This window comes from Aulonocara sp. 'chitande type north' Nkhata Bay, linkage group LG15 (genome assembly GCF_057382095.1).
Source record: "Aulonocara sp. 'chitande type north' Nkhata Bay isolate Kocher_YH1m ecotype deep benthic linkage group LG15, A_spYH_male_GT1.1, whole genome shotgun sequence".
NCBI lineage: Eukaryota > Metazoa > Chordata > Actinopteri > Cichliformes > Cichlidae > Aulonocara > Aulonocara sp. 'chitande type north' Nkhata Bay.
In genome coordinates, this window is record NC_141358.1 from 16135963 (window position 1) to 16149093 (window position 13131).

The 13131-nt window shown below is 43.4% G+C and overlaps 1 protein-coding gene across 3 annotated transcripts in view; it reads left to right on the plus strand.

Moving 5' to 3' along the window:
- The window catches only part of extl3 (exostosin-like glycosyltransferase 3), a 40248-nt gene that overhangs the window by 22021 nt on the left and 5096 nt on the right, over positions 1–13131 (plus strand). For 2 of the 3 annotated variants that reach the window (XM_086264605.1, XM_086264607.1), the window contains exons 2-5: positions 3444–6077; positions 7734–7861; positions 11992–12136; positions 12231–12359. In XM_086264605.1, the coding sequence (XP_086120731.1) occupies positions 3939–6077; positions 7734–7861; positions 11992–12136; positions 12231–12359 (2541 nt within the window). In that variant the 5' untranslated portion in view covers positions 3444–3938. Of the gene's footprint in view, positions 1–2054; positions 2195–3443; positions 6078–7733; positions 7862–11991; positions 12137–12230; positions 12360–13131 lie in introns of those variants that run through there. The other variant, XM_086264606.1, reaches the window with a different exon arrangement.

Here is a 13131-nt window from a genome sequence, read left to right on the forward strand (position 1 = left end):
TGTGAATAATTATGACATTTGCTGCCTGCGGCCATTCAGTTAGAGTTGCAAAGTGGCTTTGTGTAACATTGTAAGTGCGCACCGTGATGTATAAGGTGAAGGCAAGGACAGGCATGCCGCTATCGCTGCGTCTCAGTGTTTTATGTGGCGCACTGTTACATCTCTTCTGCAAAAACCCACAAATGGAAATGGCTACAATAACAGCTCTTTAGGTGCTTCACACCAAACCAGCTTGCAGCTCAGCTGTAGGTAATGATGGCATTATCATTGATCCCCCACAAAGTAAGTCCACAGTGATCAATGCTCTCCCATGTGTTTTCCATGCAGACAGCAGTGAGATTAAGCCGCCTGTAGCAGGAGGCCAGACAGTCTGCAGATTAGAAAGTTACAACTGAAGGGACTGAGATTTGGTTTTATCTATGTGTGTGTTGCTCTGTCTCCCAGAAGCAGCTATAGGAAGAGTTTTAGGCCAGCATGTTTTTGGCTTTGGATTAGACCCGGCAGTAGTGTTTGCCAACATCTGCCGGCCATTACCCGGGTGACACTGGCAGTCATGCAGTGATTAATCGGACTGTTGTGATAGTTCCCGTTCGGTCACTCTGCACCTCAGGCACATCACTTAGCAGCAGGATGGGGGTCAGCGTTCACAGGGTCATATGTCCTGGGAGCTTTCTGTGTGTACCTTCCTAACTAAAGCAGAATGCAGGCCTTTAGTTACTGTGCAGGACTATCTCATATTAACCTGTCATGCTCTGCATTCCTGTGTGCAGTTCCACATTTGTAGCCTGCAATGTATCTATTGCACACTGATACCCCGAGACTAAAACGTGTAGAAAATTAAAATCAGTTACAGATGGTAAAGTTATTTTAATCGTGTAAGTATGTGTGTTGCTGTATTACAGCTCTGATTTGCACTAGTTAATGAATGCTTTTGGCAATCTACGTTTGGTTATTAAATTATTGTTTTTAAATAACTATAAATATCTTTGACAAACGAAGCGATTAATGGTTCATAAAAACAAACAAAACATCACTGCTTGCTTTTATGTATTTAGTGTTTATCTGGTCGTTTCAGTGGTTTTTCAAGCAGAACTTTTTGAGATTTCACTCCTGGTGATGTGAAGATTTTCCCATTTGGGGTGGCTGTAGCTCAGAAGGTAAAACAGGTCATCCACTAATTGGAAGGTTGGTGGTTTGATCGCTGGCTGCTGCAGTCTGCATGCCAAAGTATCCTTGGGCAAAATACTTTCTTCAAGTTTCTCTCTGATACATCCTTTGGAGTGTGAGTAAAGAAAAGAGATGAAGCGCTGCCATGTTTTTACAAATATTCTAAACAGGTGCTCATCAGTAGGGTGAAATGACTAAAAAACTTGCTGAGATTTAAAAATATCTAATAAAAAACTAGAAGCAAGGAAATGCACGACCTACGCGTATCGACTAAAAAGTCTTCATCAGGGAAAGATAGAAAGCACTTAGAAAATTGCTTGTATGAATGGGTGAATGAGGCATGTTGTATAGAGGTGGTTTGAGTGCTCAAGTAGAGTAGAAAAGCGCTCCAAAAGAACCAGTTAACTAAAACGTTGCAGACAAAATGGTTAGTTTATTCAAAATTGTTGGCAAAAAAAACCTCGTTACTTTCCTGTGTTGTAAACCTATTTTTGAGGGATCAAAAGGAAAAAAAACCCAAAACATTTACACAAAGCTGCACACAAGTTATGAAGAAAAGATGTCTTGTCATCACAAAAACAAATCTTTTACAGATTTCCCTTATTGATATTATGCAACGTTTTCAGACTTGCGGCTTTCAAATTTGCAGATCTATGGCGGTCATTCTAGGCAAGACGGGATCACATGCCTGTTGTGTGATTGGCCGGCCCTTTTTCCTCATTCCTCTCCTTGACAGGCACGCTCACAGACAGATGCACAGCAGCTGTATTGCAGGATGCAGTTTTTCAGGGCGCAGTAATCTCTAAACATCAGAAATGCCAGCCACATGGATGCAGCAAGGCGACGTGATCACTTGAAGCAGACAGAATGAAAAATGGCTTTTCCCTCAGTTTGTTTTAAGATCTTATCTGCGTGCGCTGTGATCAAACCAGGCTGCAATGAAAGCGTTACATCCACAGATGTTTGAATCTACCAGTAGCCCGGGGAATAACATCCTTATCAAGAGGAGCTGTTATGTTGGAAAAAGGTAAACATCACCTGCATTCATCTGGTCTCTGCGACTGTGTCAGTCGGACCCGCTTTATCGAGGCTCGCTCTCAGTGTTGTGGGTTTGGTAACGTATTTGATAAGGTCTGTTTGGCGCTTGGCCTCTCGCTCGACATCCTCAGGGCTTGTGGTGTGATGGATTTGTGGCATGCTGCTTCTAGAAGGAAACAGTCTGTAGTGAAATTTCGATTATGCTTATGATGTAAGAGTCTTTAAGAGACATTCAGGGCTGTGGAAGAAGAGGTGCTGTGACTTTCAGTATTGCTGGTTTTGCCCTAGAGCTATCTTTTCCCAACATCTGCACACTGAAAATGCAGCTCCTGGGGTCTTTTTTCCCCCCCTCTACTTTCTTTTTATTTTTTAACCAGTTCTGAGCTGTAAGGTACGCAAGGTTATTCTTGCACATACCTCCACTGGCCTCAGGAACTGAAATAAAACCAGCAACCCTACAGCTGGTGTCCTTTGTGTGTGCCTGAGCCTTTTTCTTTCCTGAGCTAGTGGAGATAATTCAGCATCACTCTCTGGGATAAACTGTTATCAAGGATGCTGAGTAATTTGAGGCAGTGATGAGGCTGGGATGCAGGCGGAGGCCTTTAATGAGATTTGCTCGAGGTACTCTTGGTGTTGGCTCGCTGTACGTTTGTAGTTTCGCAGTGATGGCTCTCCCTGGTTTTCTGCTCTTTCTGTGTGACTTTAAAAAGAAAGAAAAAGATACCTACCCCCTGGTATTTTGCAGCATACGGATGTTTTTTTTTCTCCAGGCAGTCATGCACAGAATGCAGCAAAAAAAACCAAAAAAAAAAAACAACTGGATAAGCTGCAGAGTCTTGCTCTATACAGAAATATTTATTGTGGATGTGGAAAGCTTAGCTGTAAATATTCCATATACACAGTTATTAACTGTATTTATATTTCTGGGCTTTTTACCTCTTGCATATCTAAGTAAACAAACTAGGCCGCCCTTATTAATGGGAAAGTGACAAGTGACCAATCCTGCTGTGGCTAATGAGTTTGCTTTACTAACTGCACCCAGCCTTCATCAAACAGAATTATACATCTAGCTCAGCTTTAAGTTTTGAGGTGCATAAAAAAAGTAAATATTTTGCCATGTTAAAGCTTAATGCCAAACAGCTTTTCTTGCAGTTAAACAGAAATTCTTTTTTTTTTTTTCTTGCTGCAGATAATTAGTGTCATTCATTAGTTCTTTTTCCTGCTATTCTCCCTCTCAGGTTTCTGAATCAAGGAGGAGGAGGAAGAGTGGATTTCTGAGGCACAGTCTCTGGAGATATTTCTCATGAGGGGTGGATGAAAGATGGATGGAAGCGGCCCCTCTCAGCTGTCACACTCTGACCTCTGAGTAGCTATGTATTCCCTGCACCCAACGAGGAGGAACCCCTCCCCAGATGTGGGGCTGTCTTTTCACCCAGAGTTGGATTAATAGCCAGAGCTCACAAAAACAGAATGGCATTAGCTTGTGCAGACTATGACTCATCAGAGTTCATATCAGAGTACAGGTGAGACTGAGTCTCTAGCCGATACCTGCAGGACTCTTAAGGAGAAGTAATCAGCCTTGGATGACCTTCACAGAAGGATAGAGTTATACCCCAGGTTTGATGAATTAGTGTCTATTCCACTGCCTTGTTGACAAGGTCGGCCATGGCTGCTGCTGATCGCCAGAGCAATGGTTCCCTGAAGGGACGAAGAACAGACTGAGAGAGTCAACAATGCAGCGTAACGGTGGCGGCGTGGGCGTCGGAGGCCAGCCGTGGATGTTTCGCCGCGTGCGTCTCACGTGGCTCAGTTTCATGCTCTTCTTCATCCTGGTCTTCTTCCCGCTTATTGCCCACTACTACCTCACCACCATTGATGAAGCTGGGGATCGCGACAAGCACATCTTTGGGCCCCGGCCTGGTGGCGAGCTGTGCGAGGCCAAACATGTGCAGGACTTGTGCCGTATCCGCGAGTCGGTCAGTGAGGAGCTGTTGCAGCTGGAGGCAAAGAGGCAGGAGCTCAATGGGGAGATCGCCCGACTTAACCTGCGCATCGAGGCTTGCAAGCGCAGCATCGACAGTGCCAAGCAAGATCTACTACAGCTGAAAAATGTTATCAGCCAAACGGAGCATTCTTATAAAGAACTGATGGCCCAGAACCAGCCCAAGCTGTCGTTGCCCGTCAGGTTACTTCCCGACAAGGAGGATCCGGGGCTGCCACCACCCAAGTCTCCACGCTCCTGCCGCCTGCGCTCCTGCTTCGACTATGCGCGCTGTCCCCTTACATCTGGGTTCCCTGTATATGTCTATGACACAGACTCCTACCTATGGGGGAGCTATATTGACCCTCTGGTAAAGCAGGCTTTTGTTGCATCAGTTAAGAGCAACATTTATGTAACTAATAACCCCAACATTGCCTGTCTGTATTTGGTTCTGGTAGGAGAGCTGCAGGAGTCCCCTTCCTTCCCACTGCCATCTCCTTCAGAGCTGGAGAAGCAACTGAAAGCTCTTCCTTACTGGAGGTCTGATGGACACAACCATGTACTGGTGCATCTCTCTAGAAAGTCTATGACACAGAACTTCCTGTATAATGTGAGCACAGGGCGAGCAGCAGTTGCTCAGTCCACTTTCCTAGAGCAGCAGTACCGTGAGGGTTTTGACCTAGTTGTGTCCCCGCTAGTTCATGCCCTCTCTGAACCCAACTTTTTAGAAGTCCCACCTCAAGTTCCCGTGAAGAGGAAATACCTTTTCACATTCCAGGGGGAGAGGGTGGAGTCCCTGAGGAGCAGCTTACAGGAGGCACCGCCCCAGTCTTTCGAGGAGGAAATGGAAGGAGATCCACCAGCCGATTATGACGATCGCATAATCGGCACCTTAAAGGCAGTGCAGGACAGCCACTTGGATCAGGTCCTGGTGGAATTCACCTGCAAGAACCCGAGGCCAAGTTTGCCAACAGAGTGGGCTCTTTGTGGAGAGAGAGAAGACAGACTGGAGGTCCTCAAGGTTTCTACCTTTGCCCTGGTGATTGCTGCAGGAGATGGACAACTTGTAGCATCAGCAGGCTTTGGGATGAGGCTGTTTGAGGCTTTAGAAGTGGGGGCTATCCCTGTTGTCCTGGGGGACCACTCCCGACTGCCTTACCACCAGTTTATTCGCTGGAGTGAAGCTGCCATTTTGGTCCCCAAGCCCCGTGTAACAGAGCTACATTTCCTCTTGAGGAGCCTGTCAGACAATGACATGTTGGCTATGAGGCGACAGGGCCGCTTTCTGTGGGAAACGTACTTCTCAACCTCAGAAAATGTTCTCAACACCATTCTGGCCAGTATCAGAACCAGCATCCAAGTTCCTGCTGCACCCATCAAAGAAGAGCCAGTTCATGAGATTCCTCACAAAGCCGGGAAGTTGGCTGGGACAGATGCCAACCTGGCTGACAATGGTGATCTGGATTTGGGTCCCGTCGAGACGGAGCCTCCTTATGCCTCTCCACGCTTTCTCCGCAACTTCACATATACAGCTGCAGACACTTACAGATCATGGAACCGGGCCCCGGGGCCCTTCCACCTGTTTCCTCACACTCCTCTTGACCCGGTACTGCCCTCTGAAGCCAAATTCCTTGGCTCAGGTACTGGTTTCAGGCCTATTGGAGGAGGTACAGGAGGCTCTGGAAAGGAGTTCCAGGCTGCTCTGGGTGGGAATGTTCCCCGAGAGCAGTTCACTGTAGTCATGCTGACTTATGAGAGGGAGGAGGTCCTGATGAACTCTCTCGAGAGGCTGAATGGACTGCCATACCTTAACAAGGTAGTGGTAGTGTGGAATTCTCCCAAGCCTCCTTCAGATGACCTGCTGTGGCCAGACATCGGCCTGCCCATTGTGGTGAGTGTAGAAAGATTGATCTTTTTTACGTGCAACAATTTATCTAAATACCGTTGTTATAGTAAGTTTTTTTTAAGTAAGGAAATCATCTCGTGCTCATCCTTTCTCTCTGAAATGCAAAAAGGTAACCTGCGATGTTTGATGTGTCAGATGAAAAGTTTCTTTGAGTACATCAGGATCAGTCTCTTTGAAAATCTGTTGGAGTCCATACAAATTACCAGCAGCTTTACTAAAAGGATTGAAGAAGCTTGACACCCATGAATAATAAAATCTGTGCCTTTGAACTAAGGATGAAAAATCAAATATTCATGTGGTTCACATCCACACCATTAGGTTGTCACACTGACTTTCTTCACATGTGGTGAGCTGATGGGGAGGTACTAAAGAATTTGGTGGTGCCAGACTGAAACTGAACACAATCTTTGTCAGTGAATTATTTATATTATTCATTTGGTTAAATTCATCAACTAAATTAACCGATTAATGTGAGTCTTGATAGCAAAAAACAAGTTACATCCTTGTAACAAGCATTTTTTCCTTACAAATCGTAGATGACGATTAAGCATCATGCCCTCATGCTCCCATCACTCTGAAGTAATGGAAAAAGGTCCTGTGGTCTAATGAGTCCTCTATTACAGAGTCCAGTCTTTATGCTCCTTGGCAAATTGAACTTTTTTTCCCTTAGCCACTTAATCCCTTGAGTTGTCTTTGCTTTGTGCACGTGAGAATCCTTTTACTTTAACTGTTTAACACAGTTGTGACGTCTACTTTCAATTTAAGATTTGATTTCACTACATTTTAAGCCATTTGCAGTTAAGGTTTCAGTTCACCACTATCCCTATTGCAAGTCGAAACACATTAATCGCAGCACTAATTATCCAATTATTCGTTCTTACCTATTTACTTGGTTAAATGCAGATGGGAATGTCTCTTTCCTCTCAGCAGGGCAGAGCTTTTATAAATGCAGAGTGTTACTGTTAGCTGCCCCCTTATTCACCGGGGATCACCACAACAGGTAGCTCCACATGTTTGATTCGACAGTGTTTTTGTACCCAGTGCCCTTCCTGATGTAACCCCGAATGGATTTCTCTCTTCCTGGGATTGCACCAGGGATCTGTTGGTTGGAAGAATGTGTTAATGACTACACTGCAGAGCTGCTGTGTTAGAGCTGCATTAAAAAGGAAGAATGACGTTTAACGTGAAGACTCCACACCTCAGCTAAGACGTTACCGTGTTGTATGTGCTGCATACAGTTCTGAGATTGTAATGGAGACACAGCCCTGTGTTGATCAATCTATTTGATCAACACATTATTTCTGCATTACATTCCTGAAAAGGTTTTCACATGATGCACCAAACACAGATACCAATATGCATCTGTCATCAGCATCATTACAGGCTGACTGATATGGACTTGGGCTCTAACTGGTCTCTAAAATGCAAATTTTTGGCACCGTTTTAGAATAAAGTGCACTTAAAGCACTTCAGCTTAACAGCTTGCATCTAACAGCGATTTGCAGTAAGATACAGGAAACAGCGTTTTTAGAAGCAGTCACTACATAAGCAGGTACTACTAGATCTCATCTAGACTACTACTACTTCTCTAAAACGTGCCTTTTATTAAAGCTCTTGCTGCCTCTCCTCTCCTGCCTGCAGGTGGTCCGCACAGAAAAGAACAGCCTCAACAATCGCTTCCTACCCTGGGATGCCGTGGAAACCGAGGCAATCCTGTCTATCGACGACGACGCTCACCTTCGCCACGATGAGATCATGTTTGGTTTCAGGTGAAGAAAAATGTTTTTGCTATCGCCTGGTGCACACTTGTCATTTCATTTGGTGTTTCGGCGTGCTTATTAAAAGCGTATTAACCCACCGTGGAAATTTTGCTGCAACATTGAAGATGAAAAGTTGATTTAATTAGAATTTTGCGACAAAGATCAACAGAAAAAAAGTCCCTCCTAATTCTAATGTGATAGCAGAGCTCTAAAAAGGGAGCTAATTACAACTGCTAAGCACAGTACTTGTTTAATTATTTTCATTTTTATTGGTGTTGTTTTGTCTTGCAAGTCATTAACTGGAACAACAATTCATAGATAAATTAAAGATGATACGTTGTGAGCGGTGCTTTTCTCAAGAAAAGTGCTTCTGAAGAAAACTGAACGTAAACATTGAGCTAAATAAAAAGGAAGGAAGGGAAAATGCTCAAAATAATGTCGAAACATCACGTTCCTAAAAAACACTGGATCCGACAGAGAGACTGAACCTCCTGCTAGAGACCAAAGTATAGAAAATAAAAGGGAAATGTGCTGTCAGCGTCTTGCCCATACAGCACTCAGATGAGCTGAATATGAAGGCCGTGCTTAAACCAATTAAATGATCAAGCGCGCCGTTAAGTTATTTTGGTTTACAACCTCTCCCCTCTGTCAGACTTGTCTACGACTCGGTGCTGCAGCAGCTTGTCGAGGCAGGCAAAAACTCACTTGCCGAGCACGAGTACGGCGGGGTCATTTGTCACGAATTATCTCAAACTCCCCCAGAATTACACAGGAATGTTTCCCAATCTCCGCTCTCGCCAAAGAGGAGAAGCCATTCGGCAGCCGAGTGCGTTAGACATTTTAAGTGGTCTCACATGAACTCATTCGAGACTTTAATTTGCGCTTTGAGATTTCTTAGCTCTGTGAGTCCGAAGTAGGAATTTCAAGCATCCAATTTGAGGTATCGAAACACTTTTTGTGCACATTCCTGCAGTGAATCATAAGAAAAAAAAGGCTATATACTAATGGAAAAGAAAATAATTAATGCTTGACAGGAAACTGGACACATTGCTTACTTGGCTAACAAGTTGAAACAGATGGATTTGAAAGGACAGCATATGCACAGACTCTTGAAATCCAAACACAGAAATTTGTTTTTAACTCTAAAATAAAAGGGTACCATCACACAGTGTCTACATGTTGCTTAAGAAGTCTTCAAATATGTCAAATGCTTATTTATGAATAAAAGCCATTAAATTATTTAATAAAATTCAGTTTCTCTTTGGTCACAAATTTCAAGCGCGCAGTGCTGCTGTTCTTGCATATTTTGTGCATCTAGGTCACTCAGTGCAACTGCATAGTTGAGGCCAAGCTTTAGAGTTTACTGACTGGGAGTGCAATGACCAAATATTATTATTGGCTGGCGTTTTCCCCGTTATCTGATTTTAAGCAAATCAAACGGCATTTATTGGTGTTTGATAGCTGAATTTTGCAAAATGTTACAAAATTGCATAAGAGATGAAAAGGTAACAGGTAAAGAGGTAAAAATTATGTCAATAAAGATACATTAGCTGTCTTACCTGTTGTAGCTTATACCTATAAACCTCCCTAATGCAAAAATCTTCTATCCGCAGGCCCGGTGTTTACTTCTGAAAAAGTGTGTCGCTTTTGATTTGTACACTGCTCAAAGAAATTAAGCGAACACTCGATCATCACAGTGGAACACAAAACCAGTTAAACTTCAGGGATAACAATCTGTCCCGTTACGAAGCATAAACCAGAACTGGCAGGTCAGCCACTGGCACCCGCTCTCTTGACAAACGTAGCTGGATCACACCGAGCACATGTGACAGGCGCGATGGAGTCTGGAGACACTGACAAATATTATGCCTGGAACATGATGTTTGAAGAGATTGGGCACAAGTGGCTGACCTGGCGCTTGTGGTTTTCTCTGGCAGTGGAACTACGTGATGCTGGTCTGTGAGCACAGGTCCCACAAAAGGATGTCAGGCTGTCATGCCGCCCTCACAGAGTCTGATCGGTCAGTCAGAAAACTGAGTAGCCTAATGGAGGTCATTTCAGCTTTTCCTCATGCAAGGGATGTTTTAAGTTATGGTCCTGCTGCCGTAGCTGTGTCCAGCTCTCCTTGTGTGGTCATCCATCTTCTGGCAAAACCTACTCATGCACAAGCACATATGGATGTTCCAGCCTGGAGGAGCTGGACTATCTGTGCAGTCTGAATGGACCAGTAGTGACGATAACAATAACAAAAATTAAAACTAGAGAAATATCACTTAGTAGGAAAAGGAGAGAGCAATGGCCTGTGGGCCACCATCTGCAAAACCACTCCGCTTTTGGTTGGGTTGTCTTGTTTTTGCCACAGTGCACATCCATCCATCCATCCATTCGCTTCCACTTATCCTTTTCAGGGTCGCGGGGGGCGCTGGAGCCTATCCCAGCTGTCATAGGGCGAGAGGCGGGGTACACCCTGGACAGGTCGGCAGTCTGTCACAGGGCCAACACACAGGGACAGACAACCACTCACACTCACATTCATTCACACATTCACACCTAGTGACAATTTGGATTATCCAATTAACCTATCCCCACAAGCCGCATGTCTTTGGACGGTGGGAGGAAGCCGGAGTACCCGGAGGGAACCCACGCAAACACGGGGAGAACATGCAAACTCCACACAGAAAGACCCCGGCCTGATGTTGGAATTGAACTCAGGACCTTCTTGCTGTGCGGCAACAGTGCTAACCACCGTGCCACCGTGCAGTTTTATTTATATAGCAGCAAATCACAACAACAGTCACCTCAAGGTGCTTTATATTGAAAGGTAAGGACACCACAATAGTGGAGAGAAAATGTCTAAAATCAAAAAAACAGGTATGAGACAGCACCTGGCTAAAATGGGAAGGAAGAACTCCCTTTTAACAGGAAGAAACCTGGCAGACATTTGCCATGACTGTTTGGGGTTGATTGTTCTCACTTTAATTTACACCATAGGGGCTGAAATGGATTCACAGTGATAGATGCTTTCTAACTGGACAGATTTTTAACCCTAAAGTTTAACAGACCTGTTTATTAGACCTGTGTTATACTCTGATGATCAACTGTTTCTCTAATTTATTTATTTTTCTTTAGGATTGTATTTCCACTGCTCAATAGTTAAGTTTTAAATTGGTTTAAAGTGGTTTATTAGGAGGCTATCAAAAGCTATTAATGTATGTAGTTTTTGATTCAGAGTAGCAGCGAGTAGGTGAAAGGATACAGAACAGTAAACAGATTTTGATGTGTTCTGACACATAGCATTATATTTGGTTCTAAACACTTAATTAGAAAGAATCCAGCTTTAAATGTTTCCATTATGTTGTTGAGAGAGCCTGTGAGACCAAGCTCCTCGACAAAACATATCAGTATCATAGTTTCTAACAGGGAAACTGTATTTCTGGTGTTAAAAGATGTGTAAACCTAAATCAGTCAGACGATTTATCATGGCTTTGATATTGTCTCTTTGTGATTACTATCCAGTATGCTGTAGTGGCACAATGTGATTAAAGAAGTGCAAGTGTTAGAAAATAGAGAGGCATGTGTCGTCCTTTGTATTTGTATTCATGATAAATATTATTGTTACAAAGACTAATTATTTTGTAAAACAAATTTACCATATCAGTGAAGACGAGATTATTCTATCAGGCGGCCTACAGGAGGACATTTTTATTAGGCATAGCACGACACAGTTCAATTAAAAGAACATGTTTATACAACTGATGGAACTGAATTCATTGGCAAAACAGATAATACAAAAAAACCCCAGTAAAAGTGGGTTTAAAACAATCTCTCTATTTGATTGAATTAGTGCGTGCGCTGTAATAATTGGTGATTCATTAAAATATTATGTTCTATTATGTCTCACAATGCTTTTCCTAATATGGGCCACAATTTATGTTGTAAGCCGCTGAGTGTTTGTATGTCGTTTGTTTGTTTAGGATGTTATAGTGCGCTATGAAAGATTTGTGACCCCAGGAGCTGAAGCTGCTGTATTGCTTCAGCTAACAGCAATCGTGCTAAACTAAACTGCACATGTAAACACCCTGCATCTTAATTAACTGATTTAAATTGGAATATTTTGTGGACTTCTCTGGGTGGCTCAGAGTGTGGCGTGAGGCCAGAGATCGCATCGTAGGTTTTCCTGGGAGGTATCACGCGTGGGACGTCAACCACCAGTCCTGGCTCTACAACTCCAACTACTCCTGTGAGCTCTCCATGGTCCTGACAGGAGCTGCCTTCTTCCATAAGGTCAGAAAATGAAAACGGCTACACGGTAGGTTCACATCTGGCTGTGTTGGAGCATATCATTTACATATTTCCCCTTGTCCTTGTCTTCTCGCAGTACTACGCGTACCTGTACTCCTATGTGATGCCCCAAGCTATTAGGGATATGGTGGACGAATACATTAACTGCGAGGACATCGCCATGAACTTCCTCGTCTCTCACATCACCCGCAAACCACCCATCAAGGTCAGTGACAGAGCATGCAGTCTGGCTCTGGGGGCTTTGCACCTCCTTCAGGACGTGGGTATTTATATTTCTGCCTGCTTAGCCTTGCCATTACTCAAACTGGCATATCCAATATTCCGCACAAATTATACTTTTTAAAAACACAAGATCGAATCCGTGCGTTACGGCAGATTTCTTTTCTTCTCTCTTTTCTCCTGGATTTTTATTGGAAGAACATTTATTGCCGCCGAGCACACTTATGGCTAGGCAAATAATTATAGCAATCAAGCTAGGGAAGCTGTTAGAAGAGAAATGTCATTGCAGCCCTCACTTTAAGTTCTTTTTGATTTAGTGGGGTGTTAATATTCAGGGGCGTTTCAGAGGGGAATTAAGGACATCTTTGATGGAGTGTGTTGCATGACAGTGTTTTCGCTGCTAGGAATAAGTCTTGTGATTAATGAATTTGGGGCAACTTTGAACGAGTCCTAAGCGGTGAGGGAATCTATTTTTCTTTAAAATAAGACAAATAAAGAAGAAAATAAATGGATTTTGTTGTGCCACTGGTGAGGAATTGATATCTTGTGCAGATTTTTCAAGCTTGTTTCTTCTCCTCTTCCTACAATAATAAAAACAGCTGCTAGAGTTTGCTTTGGTTTGTTGTCAGATTCAGTAGCTTGCTGCAATCTAGCTGATTGCGCTAAAGTTGACATCAACTGTTTGCTTGTAATGTTTCAAGCTAACATTTTTTTAAACAACTAAAATATGATAAAAAGGTTTGACATTGATGGCGTGA